The following is a 16,690-nucleotide window of genomic DNA, read 5'->3' as shown; positions in this document are numbered from 1 at the left end:
TCTCAACCGAAACCCTATCCTAAACCAAACCCTATCAGAGTTCAGAGGCTCAGTTGCAGCCACCTTCAAACTTCAGAGCCCCTTCTCTCTCCCTCTCTCTGTCCGAGCTCACCTCCCTTCCTCGCAGCCCCCACCATCGCCGAAGGCAGCAAACCCACCACTCTATTCACTGCGCGTCTCAACTCTCAACTCAGTCTCTCTTCATTGTGTGTCTGTCGTGCGCCGTCGCTGCTGCTCCGCTCCTCCCCGTGGGTCGTCGCCGCTTCTCGGCTCCTCGCGGTGGGTCGTTTCTGCTTCTCTGCCTCCTCGCCAGTCTTGCTGTTTTTTCTCTGCTTCGCGTCGTGCCTCGCCGTTACTGCTGGGTGGTCTCTGCTCCTCTGATTTTAGGTAACTCATTCTCACACTCTCACTGCGAGCTCACTGTCACCGCGAGCACTCTGTCATAGCCGTTCATCTCTCGCCATCTCTCCGGTAAGCCAATTCTTCTTCAGTTTCATCTTTTTTTTTTTCCATTAATTTTTGAGATTCTGAGCTGAGTTTGTGTTCTGAGTTTGGAATTGGATTATTTATTTAATTTGTTGAATGCTGATGTGGTTCTGAATTCAATTTAATTTGGATTCTGAGTTTGGAATTGGATTCAATTTAGTTTTTGTTGCTTATGTGTTTTCAGTTTAGTTTGGATTCAGAAATCAGAACCATGTTGCTGATTAATTGATTAGAATTACAAAAACTAAATATGATTATATACTTTGGCTCTCTTATATTTAGCAGGCTTAGGAACTTGTAATTGAATTGAATTTTTTGTTGTTGTGTTACGATGATATGGTTCTTGGTTTTCTATAATGTAGTTTAGCACGGTAACTAACTGAAGTTTGAAATGAAAATGATACTCTTGTTAGAAGTTTTTGATTACTTTATTAGTAGAAGTTATTGTTGAACTTTTTTTATTCTGATTTTTTTTTTTGTTGCAGATGTGATGAATATTATTGCTGATTATTTTATTTGAACTTAAAAATTAATTAGAAAATTTTTATTCTATAACCGGAAACTTTAAATGATAAATTATGGATAAATTATTATGTGAAATTATGAAACTTTGTAATTAGTTTAGAAATTATTGAATTTGAATATCTGAAATTATATATTAAATTCTTAATAATTTTATTATATATTTAATTAAATTGGTTTAACTATGATTTGACCCTGGTTGGACCAGTCACTTGATCGGTTTAATGACGGGTTCAGTCTTGCAACCTTGGTAAAACCCTTTTTCTTTTTCCCCGTTTCCATTATCCATCTCACTCTTGTTTGGACCCTTTTCACTCACTCCGAAGTCTAAACCCAATTCTCCACCCGCCACCACTCTCCGCCCACCGGTGCCTACGGCGCACACCACCCTTGACGGCAGTGACGGACCTGTCACACTCTCCTCAATCTATGTATTCCTCTTTCAACTCCTATTTCATTATTCCTTGTCCTTTTAATTTATTTGTTAACTTCTCATTTTCTAGTAGTTCGTTCGAAAGAACACTATTGTTTTTGTCTTTTCCATTTTGGTCAGAATGGAAATTACTTTTTTTTTTCTCGGATTGGTATTTTGTTTCTATGAACATGTTATCTTCTAGAGATTTGTTCAAATTGCATGGCTTTGCATTGATGATTGATTTATTTATTTGGGATTCTCTTGTCTATTTTCATTAATCTGAACGAATGATTGCATTTCTGTGGAATATCATTATGTCTAATTATTTAATAGATTCTGTGATTCAATTCAATTCAAAATAATAAGCTTTTGGGACTCTCTGTCAATAAATTCTTCATTTTTGGTATTTATTTTCTCTGCATTCGTTAAAAGCGTTCAACTTGTTTGCTGGCTTCAGTTATACTCAACCATGGCTTTTCGAAGTGGATGATAATGCCCTTTTGTTTCTGCAGATTCAATGGTACTTGATCCTTTTAGAATATGAGAGTAATGAGCATTTCTGGAGGCACAACAGCACCGGCTTCTTTGTTTGCTCCTACAGAAATGCCTATTCTAGCTTTAGGTTATTCTAAGTTGAGTGCTACTGCATTGGCACTTCGGTTGCCATGTAACTGCATGAGGAGGATGCGTTTGGTTACAAAGCTTAAGTATTCTGTTGCCGATAGGACATCATCGGCCTCCAGTCATGTGGATTCACCAGCAGAGTCGCGTCCGGTGAGTAGGAGGCGGGGAGGTGGCTCGTCGTTATATATTCGTCCTAGTTTGTCAGTAATGAAGAAGGATAGGGAGGAGATGCGTGAAAAGGTTTATGAGTTTTTGCGGGGAATTGGCATTGTTCCTGATGAGCTAGATGGTCTTGAACTTCCTGTGACAGTTGATGTTATGAGGGAACGCATAGATTTTCTTCACAGTTTAGGACTTACAATTGAAGATATTAACAATTATCCACTTGTTCTTGGCTGCAGTGTCAAGAAGAATATGATTCCGGTGCTCGATTACCTTGGTAAATTGGGAGTCAGGAAATCCACATTCACTCAGTTTTTGAGGAGATACCCACAAGTGCTTCATGCGAGTGTGGTTGTGGATCTTGTGCCGGTGATCAAGTATCTTGAGGGGATGGATATAAAGCCAAATGATATTCCTCGTGTTCTCGAGAGGTACCCTGAAGTGCTAGGATTCAAACTTGAGGGAACCATGAGCACATCAGTTGCTTATTTGGTTGGGATTGGTGTATCCAGAAGAGAAGTTGGAGGGGTCTTAACTAGATATCCAGAGATTTTGGGGATGCGAGTTGGTAGAATCATCAAACCTTTTGTGGAATTTCTGGAAAGCTCGGGGATTCCAAGGTTAGCTGTTGCTAGGTTGATAGAGAAAAAACCTTATATTCTTGGATTTGGGTTAGACGAGAAGGTGAAGCCCAATGTGAAGTCCCTTGAAGAGTTTAATGTCAGGCGAACATTACTTCCCTCTATAATTGCTCAATATCCTGACATAATCGGAATCGACCTAGAACCAAAGCTTGCGAATCAGAGGAGTTTACTCAACACTGTACTTGACGTGGATCCTAATGATTTCGGAAGAATTGTTGAGAAGATGCCGCAGGTAGTTAGCCTCACCAAAGGACCTATGCTGAAACATGTTGATTTTCTTAAGGATTGTGGATTTTCTTTAGAGCAAATGAGGAAGATGATTGTTGGATGCCCTCAACTGCTCGCTTTAAACATCGACATTATGAAACTTAGCTTTGATTACTTCCAAATAGATATGAAAAGGTCATTGGAAGACTTGGTTATTTTCCCAGCATTCTTCACGTATGGTCTGGAGTCAACTGTAAAACCAAGGCATAAGGTGATTGCTAAGAAAGGATTAAAGTGTTCTCTTTCATGGATGCTTAATTGTTCTGATGAGAAGTTTGAGCAACGAATGGAATATGACACTATTGATATGGAGGAGATGGAAACTGAACCATCATTTGATATGAATTCACTGATGCAACCAAGGAATGATGAATCGGGTTCTGACTATGAAGATTATGATGATAGTGATGATGATTAAATGATGGCGCAACTTCAACTAGTATACCTGGGCAATAATAATTGCTCAACTATCGTTTTTGTATCATTGAAAAGGTAAATTGTTACAGGGGCCCATTTTCGGTTTTTCCAATTGTTTGTATTGTATATCTTATGCTTGTTTATTTGATAAGATAAAGGAGTAAATTTATAAGTTGAAGATAAAGCAGAGTGATGCTCAATATCATCTATAGTATTCTTAATGCTGAAGTTCTTGGGAAATGTGAATGAGAAGTTGACTCAATAACTAAGCATAAAAACTAAGAGTGACTATAATCCTTTTATTTTAAAGGAGAACCGCCTTTGTTATTTATTTTTGTTCTCTTTGGATTCTCGTCACATGTTTAAATTAAACAAGAGGCAATTCTTGTAAAGTAAGGCCATTTCCCTGTCTTTGACATGTTAAGAGCATATCGGATTCCACTGTAATATGTATATCACTTTACCTTCTTGTGATATTGTCTTCTCTATATTCAAGTTCATGCATGTCAGCCTCAGTGATACGTATATCATTTTCCCTTTCTGCATTCTATTTGTTCAACTCCATGCTTGTCAGCATGGGATTAAGGATTGTGGAGTGTGGCATCTACCGTGTCCTTTTGTTTATGACCATGCACAAGTATGTTTTTCTTGACTTTTAGCAAGCATATTATTCAACATCCATTATGTTTGTTTGCATTGCGAAGCATTCTTCAAAATTTGATGCATACAATTGAAATTTTCGTTGTTTCTTATCCTTTGTCATGTATCATGATGTTCAAGCAATTGTTTGATTTTCTTTGCTCATGGAGTTTAGTTGAGTTTTTCTTGGATACTAATATGTATCGTTCTATTTTTCCAGCTATTCTCGTATAACAAGGAACCAAGTGACATGTTTGGCACCTGGCAACCAACTTAGGTATGTGTTAAAATTGTGAAGGGTACCTATGATTTAAGAATAGGAAAAATACAGAGTTTTCTCTCCATCAGTTTCTGGCTTGTTCATGGTGTTATTTTAATGAGTAAACACCCAAATTAGTCCCCAACTAATTTCAGATTGGACATTTTTGGTTCTCAACAAATTTTTATTCTCTAGAAGTCCTCGAGTATTATTTCCGTCAAACAGATTGGTCCCTCCGTTGTTTTCAATTAAATTTTTAATATGCATGCTGGGCAAATAAATCCCTAACAGATTTATTATAAACAATTAAGTCTCAAAAAATATTATTATAAGACAAATTAGTTTCCTTTCAAAACAACAGAAGGACCAATCTATCTTGGGGTCATTCTTAAAGATTTCTAGAGAATAAAATTTGTTAAGAGCAAAGTATTCAATCTAGAATTCTGAGGATTAATCCGTGTATTTAGTCTGTTTTAATTTGATAGGAAAAGACCCTTGTTAGAGGTTAGTGACCATCTTACTTCTCTGTATTATCATTTTTCTTTTGTTATGTGTGAAGAAGTATATCTTGTATCTCTTTCTTCCTTGCTATTATTAAGTGATCCTTGAAACGCTCTCTTGATGTGGTTGAAGAAAAGCAATGTCGATGCAAATTCAATTTTTTTTTTTAATTGGAGTTTGTATAATAAAAGTAATAATAATATTCTTTCTACTACTACTATTATGAGCACCATATTATCTCATCTCACGTGCTGACCAAAAAGGCAAATTCAGGAATAGAAAAATAAAACTAGGAAAGATACTTGTCATATAAAGATGACGTAGTTATAGTTTAATTTAAAGCTATATTGCAATACTAAACTATTGATAGCTAGTCTGAATGTCAAAAACACCAATTCCAACTTTAACTTTACCAAGATAACATTCTTTATTCACTTTAGCAATCAGCAGCTTCATATTCCAGTCGATAAGAGAAATACTGTGCGTCCTTATTCTGCTATCTTATTGAATTAACAGTAATAACCCATATGGGTTGGTTCCACATCTCGTCAAACGGTAGAGGGGTGTATGTTTGCTCGTTATGCAAGATAAGGATCGTTTGGTAATGTTAGACGTGGAGGTAATTTTTTCTTGTTGAATATGAATGTTAAGCTATATGATAGGACTTGATGGTATTGTCTTATCTATGTGATCGATTTCATCTAGTGAGATAAGATTTTGTTGTTGCTACTGTTATTAAATATGAATGTTAAGCTTGAAAAACAAAAAATCATGAAAAGTATTAGGTGAATAAGTTATTTTTATAAATAAGCTTAATAAAATCTTTTTTTTTTCTTTTTATGCGTCTTTTCTTTTTTTTTTTCAACTTATTAGACTAATTTAATTGAATTTGGTTTTCAAAATGACTTGATCATCACCAAAAAAATCTCTAGTGCTTTCTCCAATGTGCAGATCCTTTAGTCTTTGGTGTTCGGAAAGGAGTTCAAGTGAGAAAGTATGAGAATTAAACTATTCAAGGGAAGATGGAACAGATATAGTTTTGTATTTCTTTCCACTTTAAAGGCAAGTTTATGAAAAGTCCAAAATTAAAATAACTATAAATAATTGCATACATTGTGAAGTCGTTCCATAACCTGCCTAGAAAAATGGTGGGAATGAGACTATTGGGAACTTAATCATTTAACTGAAAAGAAAAGGTAAAATAGCCTAAAGGAGAATGAGAATCTAGCTTTATAATTCGCTTTAATAAAGGTAGCTAAAGACTGGATTTTACGATTGTTACAAGGCATAAGCATGATAACACAATTCATGACCGAAAGATGATGATCATGCCTCTTTTACTTTCCTTGAAGCTAGCAATTTAGAGAAGGGCGGTGTTTTAAGGAAAGTGACTTGTGGGAGATTCAATCTCAAAATTGTTATCATAGTTGACATGTTAGAAAAATTACATGTTGAAACGTGTTTTACTTGATTGTTATTATTTTGTTACTTAGATACAAAATGTTGTCTTATAAACCTGAAAATTTTAAGACCTATAGAACGTTCTAGCCTAAGACGAGATTCTGAAAATCTGAGTAAGTGCTAATTTAGCCGCTAGTTCATTGCCATTTACCCTCGTGGTAAAATTAGGTTGACTGCAAGATTACAAGCACATATTAAAATTACTTGATTGTTATTATGCACTGGTGATGAAGGTAATTCCCTTCTTCACATGATGAAAGTGACGTGTGGGCGATGAATGACGCGTGTGGGTGGCGATGCGATGGTTGACAAATCGGTTCTGTTCGATGACAATTCCATCAGTTTTTTCTCTCTAAATTTTGAAATTGGTAGTTAAGTTTAAGGTAGAAATTCAGTTGACGTAAAGTTGATAGTTGAGAACTATTAAATAAAAATTTAATCAAATTTAGATGATAATTTAGATGATAATTCACTTAAGTTTTTTTTTTTGGTCAAGTGGATTAGATAATTCTCAATTTTAGGTACTTTAAATGAATTGGACAACTCTCTAATTCTAGGTACAATACATAGCCACACATTTTCTACATATTTACCAATTTTTTCTCTTCAACTGTAGTCGATAGATCCAAAACCTTTGAGATGGGGAGAAAGAAAAATACCATGTGACCTAAGTTTAATCTTATAGTAATGACGATAATTTGTTTATTGGATTGTTTTTGGTAGTGTTGCCTATTTTTGTTAGGGGTTACCGTTTTTGTTTCTAATGTTAAGTGTGTTTCTCAATTTTTATTTTAGCTGTTTTATATTGAGGTTTTTGGTACGAGGACAAGATTTTTGAAGCGGTATTTTTAGCTTTCCCATGGATGAGAAGACTGAAGTGGCGTTCAAGTCCAAACAAAATGGTTTTAATCTAATTAAAATTCAAGAGTAAATTATTGTTTTTATTCTAATGTTTGGGATAAATTTTAAAATTGTCTTTAACATTTTAATTGTTCTATTTAAGTATCTAACGTTTCAAAATTGGCTCAATGTTGTTCTGTTGTTAGGGATCCGTTAACAGAATTGGTGGCGGAATAAAATTGAGATAATTTTAAAATATTAGAGACTTAAATAGGACAAAAAAATTGAAAATAAAAATGATACATAGAAATAAATTTTAATTTTATATTTTAATAATATCAATTTTTTACTGTACATAGTATTTAATTATTTTTTAATCACATATAAGTAAATTACAGTTAATCACATTACTTTCATTCTAAATAAATAATTTTTTTATAATTTTACTCTTAAAGTAATGTAATTTTTTATAAATAAATAAATTTTATACTTTCATTACTTAATCACATTATTTATAATTTTTTTTATAATTTTACACTTTCATTCTAATCGCATTACATTATTTATTTAGAATGAAAGTGTAAAATTTATTTATTTATAACAAAATTATATTACTTTAAGTGTAAAATTATAAAAAAATAAATTTATTTAGAATGAAAGTAATGTGATTAAGTGTAATTTACTTAGATGTGATTAAAAATAATTGAATACTATGTACAGTAAAAAATTGATATTATTGAAATACAAAATTGAAATTTATTTCTACGTATCATTTTTGTTCCCAACGTTTTCGTCCTATTTAAGTTCCTAATGTTTCAAAATCGTCTCAATTTTGTCTCGTCGTCAATTCTGTTAACAGATCCCTAACGGCAGGACAACATTGAGTCAATTTTAAAACGTTAAGGATTTAAATAGGACAATTAAAACACTAGAGACAACTTTAGGATTTACTCCAAACGTTAGAGACAAAAACCATACTTTATTCAAATTTTGAATTCAAAATGACTAAACCAGGATGAAAAAAAATTGAGTTGATTTTATTTAAGGACACGGAACATTGTCACTTTATCAAACCGCCATAACGTATTTTGCGGAGATTAAAAATCGCCACAAAACCAAAAAAAAAACCTGCAATTTAGCATGTTTTTTGTAATGGAGGTGGGAAGGAGTCTTTTATAACTTGTTGAAAAACTAGGTAAACTGATGGAGAGAGTAGTTCACCGAATCTTTTGGCAAACTGAGTGAACTAGACACACTTGGCCAAGATATTGGGTGAATTGCGTACAAGGCAAAAAAAAAAAATCTGAATAAATAATATTTTTTATTTTTGAATATAAATAATTTTTTAATACATATAAAAAAAAATTTCCTCCAAATAAAAGCCCAATAGCAACAAAAAGACCAACCCAATTGTATAATAATTAACAAAATATTAATCCAACAGATTCTTGCCACTCCATAGCGTAAACACACCACATCAGTCCGACAGGTTTTTGCCTCATTTCCTGTCTTGGCATCTCACAGCAGGTAACCACACGCGTTCGTCTCTTAGTCAAACCAATTCATTTCAGCACCTGCTGGAAAAAAAAAAGAAGCTTTGAACATAATGATGATGAACAACTAAAAGGGTCACATATAAAAATTGTCACAAAAAATTTAAATCAGATGAATAAGTCATTTGATAAATATAAAAATCTTTTGTTACTTACAAAAAAATATAATATTTATTGATTATTTTGTTCTATTTTTAAATTATTTAGAATTATTTTGTCGACGTGTTATAAAATAACTAAATAAATAAATAAGGAAGATGTAACAAATATAATATAAAGAAATATAAAGAGAATGAAAGAAGTATTGTAACATAAGAGAGAAAGAGAGTTATTTTAATGATATGCTGTTGTGTAATATCAACGGAGGCTTAACCTCCTTTTATAGGCATATAAAAGGAATATTTTCAACTTTCATTAATTTTATTCTCTCTTGAGAATGTAATCCTCATATAGGAAATGGGCATCCACGTCCCATACTTATCACAACACTCCCCATTGGATGACCATTTAGGATTATTACCTCGTTAAAACCTTAGTAAAGAAAAACCCAGTGGGAAAAATTCTTAGTGAAGAAAAAAGAGTACAATATCCTTTGTGATGGGGGCTGCCTCATTAAAAACTTTGTCAAGAAAAACCCAATGGGAAAAAAACCTGACAAAAAAAAAGTGTACAGTCTCCCCCTCTTGCTGACATCATTTAATGTCTCGAAATCGGCGCATCCCAATCTCATGTACCAATCTTTCAAAGGAGGATTTTGGGAGTGACTTTGTGAATAAATCTACCAGATTGTCACTTGAGCGGATCTGTTGGACATCAATTGTCCCCTAATTTTGAAGATCATGAGCGAAGAAGAATTTGAGAGAAATATGCTTTGTTCTATCACCTTTGAAGTATCCACCCTTAAGTTGAGCAATGCATGCTGTATTATCTTCAAACAGGACAGTTGGAGCTATCTTATGATCAATCAGTCCACATGATGACAGAATATATTAAATCAGACTCATCAGCCAAAAACACTCGCGATTAACTTCATGTATTGCTAGTATTTCGGCATGATTAAAGGATGTTGCCGCAATCGTCTGTTTTGTGGATCTTCATGATATAGTTGTTCCACCATATGTGAACAAGTATCCTGTTTGAGATCTCCCTTTGTGCGGATCAGACAATTATCCAGCATCAGCATAGCCAACTAACTGTGCTTTGGATTCATATGGATAAAACAATCCCATATCAACCGTTCCATGAAGATATCGAAAGATTTGTTTGATTCCACTCCAATGTCTTCTGGTTGGAGAGGAACTATACCTTGCTAGTAAATTCACCGCAAATGAAATGTCAGGTTGCGTATTATTAGCAATATACATTAGCGCTCCAATGGCACTAAGATATAGTACTTCAGGACCAAGGATATCTTCATTCTCTTCTTTAGGACGGAATTGATCCTTCTCCGCATCCAAAAATCTTACTATCATTGGGGTACTTAATGGATGTGATTTATCCATATAAAATCTTTTCAAGATCTTATCTGTGTATGTTGTTTGATGAATAAAGATCCTATTTTTTATATGCTCGATCTGCAAGCCGAGACAAAATTTAGTTTTTCCAAGATCTTTCATCTCAAATTCTTCTTTTAGAGTTTTTATAATTGTTAGAATCTCTTCAAGAGTTCCAATGATATTTAAATCATCAACGTACACAGTAATTATAATGAACCCAGATGCAGATTTCTTTATGAAAACACATGGGCAGATTTCTTTTATTTTATTATTATTATTATCATTTGTCTTTGAAGAAAAATGGCAAGGACATATTCTAAAGATATTTGCCTTGCGGATAGTACAAGTTCGCACACTATTCTTAAAAGTGATATATATTTTATCCATCTTGTGCCAAAAGAAGAACATGTTAATACTATTATTGGCTTAGGCAATGTGATTGAATGCTTCGGAAGAGTTATAATTTTGTTTCCCGGAGGAACAAAATTCATAATAAATAATGCACTGTTTTCTACCAAGTCTCGAAGAAACTTGTTGAGTTTTAAAGATATTCGCCGAAATGGATATCATATTGAGATTATGAACGAGGAAAATCATGAGTATTTATGTATCACAACTCATGATTTAAATAAAAATGTTATATTAGAAAAGTTAAATTATACCAAGATTAGTGCAATTGAATCACATGCCATTATAAACCAGAAGTTTACTAGCCCAAATGAATTCATAACTTGGCATAATAGATTGGGTCATCCGGAAACAACCATGATGAGGAGAATTATTGAAAACTCCCATGGACATTCACTAAAGAACTAGAAGATTCTTAAATCTAGTGAATTTTATTGTGCTGCATGTTCTCAGGGAAAGTTAATTTTAAGGCCATCATCAGTAAATGTTGGATTTGAGTCCCCTGAATTCCTAAAAAGGATTCAAAGCGATATATGTGGACCTATTCATCTACCATGTGGATCTTTTAGATATTTTATGGTACTAATAGACACATCTTCGAGATGGTCACATGTGTGCTTATTATCTTCTCACAACCTGGCTTTTGCGAGATTAATGACTCAAATTATTCGATTAAAAGCACAATTTTCGAAAATCCTTTTATCAGCGATTGAATTTTTCAGATACCGAATTGGTAGTTAATCCGAATAAGAAACAAAAAATCAATACTTTTATGCATCAAGTGCTAATCAGGATTAAATGGGAAGGAACGTATATCTTGGGAGCAATTGAACCTAAAAAATAAAATTCATGGAATAAAGCATTTGGTGTAAATAATGGGGTAAATTTAGGAACACCGGTAATTTTAAGACAAGAAAGGAATAAGAGAGTGTGGCTGTGACAAACAATAACTATTGGGTAAAGTAGATCACATAGATATAAGTGCATGGTAATAAAAGTGGGATGAAGAGGTGAGTATGTGAAATTAGAATGATATGAGTAACGGTTAGCATGATAAAATTATTTCGAAAAAAAATAAAATAAGACAAATGTAATATTTGGAGTGCTCAACAATAGATATGAAGAAACTTATTTATCTTGTCATATAATTGAATTTATTATTAATTTTTAGACCATTTTAGTGTGATATGTATTTTGTTTAATTTGTGTTTATCCTTGATGACATTGGAAAAAGGGATAATTCACAAATTAAATCCTCTCTGTCCAACTTTAGATCAAGTCTATAACAATAATCTGAAAAAAAAGGATAAAATTAGAGAACAATGTAAAAAACAGAGAATATAGGAAAAGAGAAAAAAACAAATGCCATGGAGAAAGATTGGTAATGCATTACGAAATGTTAGGAAGCTAATTCTTCGGTGGATGTGGTAGTGGCTCATTTGCTTTTGGTGTAGATGCTCGTGAAATGAGAGCAGATTCTACCTTTTTCTCAAAAGTAAAACTTACAAAGAAGAAGAAGAAATAGCAGCAAGCTATCTAACTAAGCAAGTAAGTCTCTCTCTCTCCACAATCATTTTAAACTTTTTCGTACTGTTTGTTTCTAGAGATTGGGACTGGAAATTGCAATTTAATATTGTGTCTGAAAATTGCAATTTAATATTGTGTTTACTGGTTAGAGACTAAAACTAAAATTTTAATTCTAGGATATAAGATACTGAAATTTTTAGATACAATGATGAAAAACTTTAACAACATCTTTTAATAACTAAGAATATTTTTGTAAATAATTTTATTTCATCATTGTATTTATCTGAAATCAAGTGAGATACAAAGACATAACTTAGTCTTTGCACTAAACATAATACAGAGACCTAATTTAGTTTTAGTCTTTTAATTTCTGTTTTTTAATCTCTATCTCCTCACATTCTACTACAATAATAGCAATAGTAGTAGTAATAAAAGGATGACAACGAGGAGAAAACACGCAAAAGAGGAGGATGAGGAGGAATTGAAGAAGAAGAAGACAACAACGATGATAACGTAAAACCCCATGCTTGAACGTAAGTGACTTGGTTGGAAGAATGATGTATGCATGTGTAATCACGTTTTTTTTAATGAGAATAGTTTTTGTTAGTGTTAAGTTTATTTAATTAAACTTAGATAATAATATTGTTTAAATGTATAGTAGATCTGTAGAATTATTTGATAATCTGTTATAGTATTAACTGAAATTGATGGTTATAATGTTAGTTCCTTACCATATAGTCACCTTAAAAAAAATTTCTTTCCCTGCCATGTATATTATTTTTAAGATGTTATTCAATATATTTATATAATAAAATAAATATGTTTATATTTTAATTTTTAAAATATTAAAAATTTATACTACCTTATTTTTTGATTTTTTTATATAAATGAAATAAATATATTATTTATGGATATAAATAATTTGTACCGTTTTTATGAAATTGCATCGTATTATTTATTTCACGAAATAATGTTGCACGTATTTCGTTTACACTGTAAATAAAATAAGGCTGATATGCTGATGCGTATTTATTTCGTTTACAGTATAAACGAAATACGTGCAAAATTATTTCATTTACAGTGTAAACGAAATATGTTACGACAAATTTTTAGCCGCTATAAAAGAATGTGCAATCCTTTGTGTTCTTCACAACAAGTTCACTACTTCTTCTAAACCTTTTTCTTTCGCAAATTAGCCATAATGTCTAGTAGTAGTGGATATTTGGTTGTATATGTGTATTCTAATTGCCTTTTGTGTGTGTCCCCTGGAACAGGCTACTTGCCATTGAACTGGCACTTTACCCAGTCAACCTGATATAACTCTACGATGTTGAAGCAGACGAAGGGGACAACAGACATCCAGGTCTCCCACTCTGCCTCCTCCTTCAACCATAAAGGACACATATCCTGAAGTGTGAGATCGTCGTACGGGGTCCACATGAACTACAAATTAAGGAAGTGAATTAGTTATCAGTATCGATATACGTTTTAACTATTTTCAATAAACTACAAAAATGTTAACAACTTAAAGCTGTAACTCGATTACCTCACCCCACAGTAATGCCTTCATAGGACTCTCTGCTAGTGGTGATCCCTGGTCTACTACTCCTCCTAATCAACCTAGGGACAAATCCAAGCAAAACCAGAAATAAATTAGTTGCCAATGTAATTGAATTGCGAAAACGGATAATAATTGTAAATAAAATAACGTGACAAATACTTCGCAGCCATTGGCTACATGTAAATACGTCGATCAAGTGGACACCATTTAGGAAACTTCTGGTAGATCCAACTCATCCAAGACACCAACAGAAGAGTGCACCCCGCAATGTCTGTGGTGTGGCGGTGGGCTGCACTGTATAGAAAATAGTACGTCCATGCTAGCACCGCAGAACCCTAGGACAAGGAACAACACCTCTCGAAATCATCTAGCAGCGGGAACCACCAGAGATGGACCGTGTTGTTGGAATTGTCAGTCAGTAGGTAGCCCCCGATCATCAACATGATATAGCTCCTCGCATATTGTCGCAAGGTGTCCGGATCGGTAGTATCCGGTGGCATCTGTCGGACCCGCTCCCGAAGCCATGTAAGCTTCAGCGAAAAAGCCTCTCTCCTCTGCGTTTCCTACTGCACTACTGCAGGAGGCCTGACACTAAGTAAACGCTCAACCAACTCCCAAGTCCCGGTGTGGTACCAAGTCTGGAAGTCACGAAAGCAACCACCAACGGGCTCATCGTTACCGTGCAGCACGAGGTGGTAGGCGATGTCCTGAAATGTGATCGTGCATTCACCCCACGGCATGTGAAAGGTGTGGGTCTCTAGACGCCAGCGCTCCACAAACACTATAATCATCGAGTTACCGAAAACAAAGTCTCTCAACGGCACTACGTTGTCAAATCCAGCCTCCCTCGGGTAGGGGATAATGGCATCTGATGATAGGAGAAAAATGAAGGAAATAAAAGGTTTTTGGCTTTTGGTGGCGCCGTAAACAAAACTCCCATATATAGACATATTTTGTTTAAAGTGTAAACGAAGTAATTTTGAACGTATTTCTTTACATTGTAAACGAAATAGGGTTGTTACACCTGTGCAAACATCATATGATCGCCAAATTTTCAACCTTATTTAAAATTATTTCGTTTGCAAGTAATAGGATGCAATTTAGTAAAATTATTACAAATATTAACACGGAATTCAAAAACATTCGTGTTGCGACTTGGACTAGAACTTAGAATTGACTATTGAGAGTGTGGTTAACAAAAAAGTAGCATCCTTTTCCAATAAGAATCAAAGATGATATTGATGGTGAACGACCGAAAGGGTCAACATGGTGGTTCAAAAGTGAAGGGTATTTACAAATTTGATTAATTAATATTATTAATATTAATAAACGGTTACTAACCGTTTTGTACCATTTGGTTGAAGGGACACAACCTTTTAAGGATTGTATATGTTCAAAACATTATGTCTATTGGCTAAAGGGACACAACTCTTTAAGAGTTGTATATGTTCAAAACATTGTATCTATTGGCAATAGAAATGACACAACCATTTGTATACGTAACTAATCATAATTGCTACGTGTAATATGTATAAATAAGTCCTTGTCCACTATTTCAGAAATGAAGTACTAAGCGTACAATTTACACTACTATTAAGAGATTTTCTTTGTTCAAGAGAGTTGAGAATTTCTTACTATTGCTAATTAAGAAATTCTTAGGTTTCATTGTATCTTGGGAGAGTATTGTCATCAACCCTATAGCAACTAAGTGTGGGGACAAATATCTCTCTAAAGAAAGCGATCTAATCGTGCCTTGAAACCACTACACAAATATAAGATTTTGTCATCTTACCATCTTCATATACCCAACAATTTTAGAGAGATAGTTCTTGAAGATGGCACAAGATCAAGACACTACGTTCAAGGTCATGAATCAAGAGTTTGTCAAATTAGATCGCTTTGATGGAACGAACTTCAACCGTTGGAAAGACAAGATGATGTTTCTTCTTTCAGTTCTCAATCTTGCATATGTGATTGACCCAAAGACTACACCAATTGCCGATGCCGCTGAAAATTCCACACCGGAAGAGAAAGAAAAGATTGTTCAATTGAAAAAGAAACGTGATGAAGATACTTTTGCATGTCGAGGTCATATTCTCAATACTTTATCCGACCGACTCTATGATCTCTACATATCAATTCAATCACCATTAGAGATTTGGAAATTTTTGGAAGAAAAGTACAATACCGAACGACAAGGAACAGATAAGTTTATTATGATGAAATATTTTGAATTTATTATGAATGATACTATGCTTGTCATGGATCAATTATTTCAAAATTGCCTTCATCTTGGAATGGTTATAGGAAGAAACTTTTACATCTTGGTGAGGACTTCACAATTGAGAAATTACTAAGGCATATACGTATAGAGGAGGAAAATCGAAAATGTGATGCTGTGTATCTTTCTCAAAGTTCTAAAGTGAATTATATTGGTGAAAACAATACCAATAAGAAGAAAAGAAAGTTCTCTAAAGATTCAAAGCAAGATAAGAAGAGATAAAGAGAGTGTTATCATTGTCACAAGAAAGGACACTATATCAAAGAATGTAGACTTCTGAAAAGGGAAGCACCAAAGACCAACTTAGTGGAAGAGCAGGATCTAATTGCTATAGTTGTAGAAAAAGTACAAAACATGCATATTGGCATGGTTACAGAAGTCAACATAGCAACACAAGAAAAATCAGTTGAGTGGTGGTTAGATTCTGGGGCTACTGTTCACGTTTGCAATGATCGCAACCAATTCAAAACATATGAAGAAGTGAACAACAGAGAAGTCTTGATGGGCAATGACAACTCAGCCAAAGTTTGTGGTCAAGGAAGTGTGGAATTAAATTTTACATCTGGAAAGAAATTAAGTTTAATAAATGTACTTCATGTTCCAGATTTGAGAAAAAATTTAGTTTCT

The 16,690-nt window shown here is 33.7% G+C and overlaps 1 protein-coding gene across 2 annotated transcripts; it reads left to right on the top strand.

Moving 5' to 3' along the window:
- The first annotated feature begins 6 nt into the window (after positions 1-6).
- On the top strand, positions 7-5,670 carry LOC107458443 (transcription termination factor MTERF4, chloroplastic). Of its 2 annotated transcripts, XM_052252006.1 has the most exons (4): positions 7-471; positions 1,936-3,612; positions 4,397-4,453; positions 5,453-5,670. In XM_052252006.1, exon 2 carries the CDS (start codon positions 1,964-1,966, stop codon positions 3,536-3,538), a length of 1,575 nt encoding a protein of 524 aa, XP_052107966.1. In that variant the 5' UTR covers positions 7-471; positions 1,936-1,963; the 3' UTR covers positions 3,539-3,612; positions 4,397-4,453; positions 5,453-5,670. The 2 variants fall into 2 exon arrangements, with proteins under 2 accessions (XP_052107966.1, XP_015932134.1); XM_016076648.3 differs by lacking the exon at positions 5,453-5,670 and having other exon boundaries at positions 4,397-5,165.
- Positions 5,671-16,690: the final 11,020 nt, after the last annotated feature.

Source organism: Arachis duranensis, chromosome 7, assembly GCF_000817695.3.
Source record: "Arachis duranensis cultivar V14167 chromosome 7, aradu.V14167.gnm2.J7QH, whole genome shotgun sequence".
In the NCBI taxonomy this organism is placed as follows: Eukaryota; Viridiplantae; Streptophyta; class Magnoliopsida; order Fabales; family Fabaceae; genus Arachis; species Arachis duranensis.
The sequence above is the reverse complement of the archived record's forward strand: the minus strand, read 5'-3'. Positions and strand labels throughout refer to the sequence as shown.

What these genes read in the sequence shown, in the direction of transcription:
- LOC107458443 (XM_052252006.1), top strand. Translation starts at nt 1,964, where the DNA reads ATGAGAGTAATGAGCATTTCTGGAGGCACAACAGCACCGGCTTCTTTG.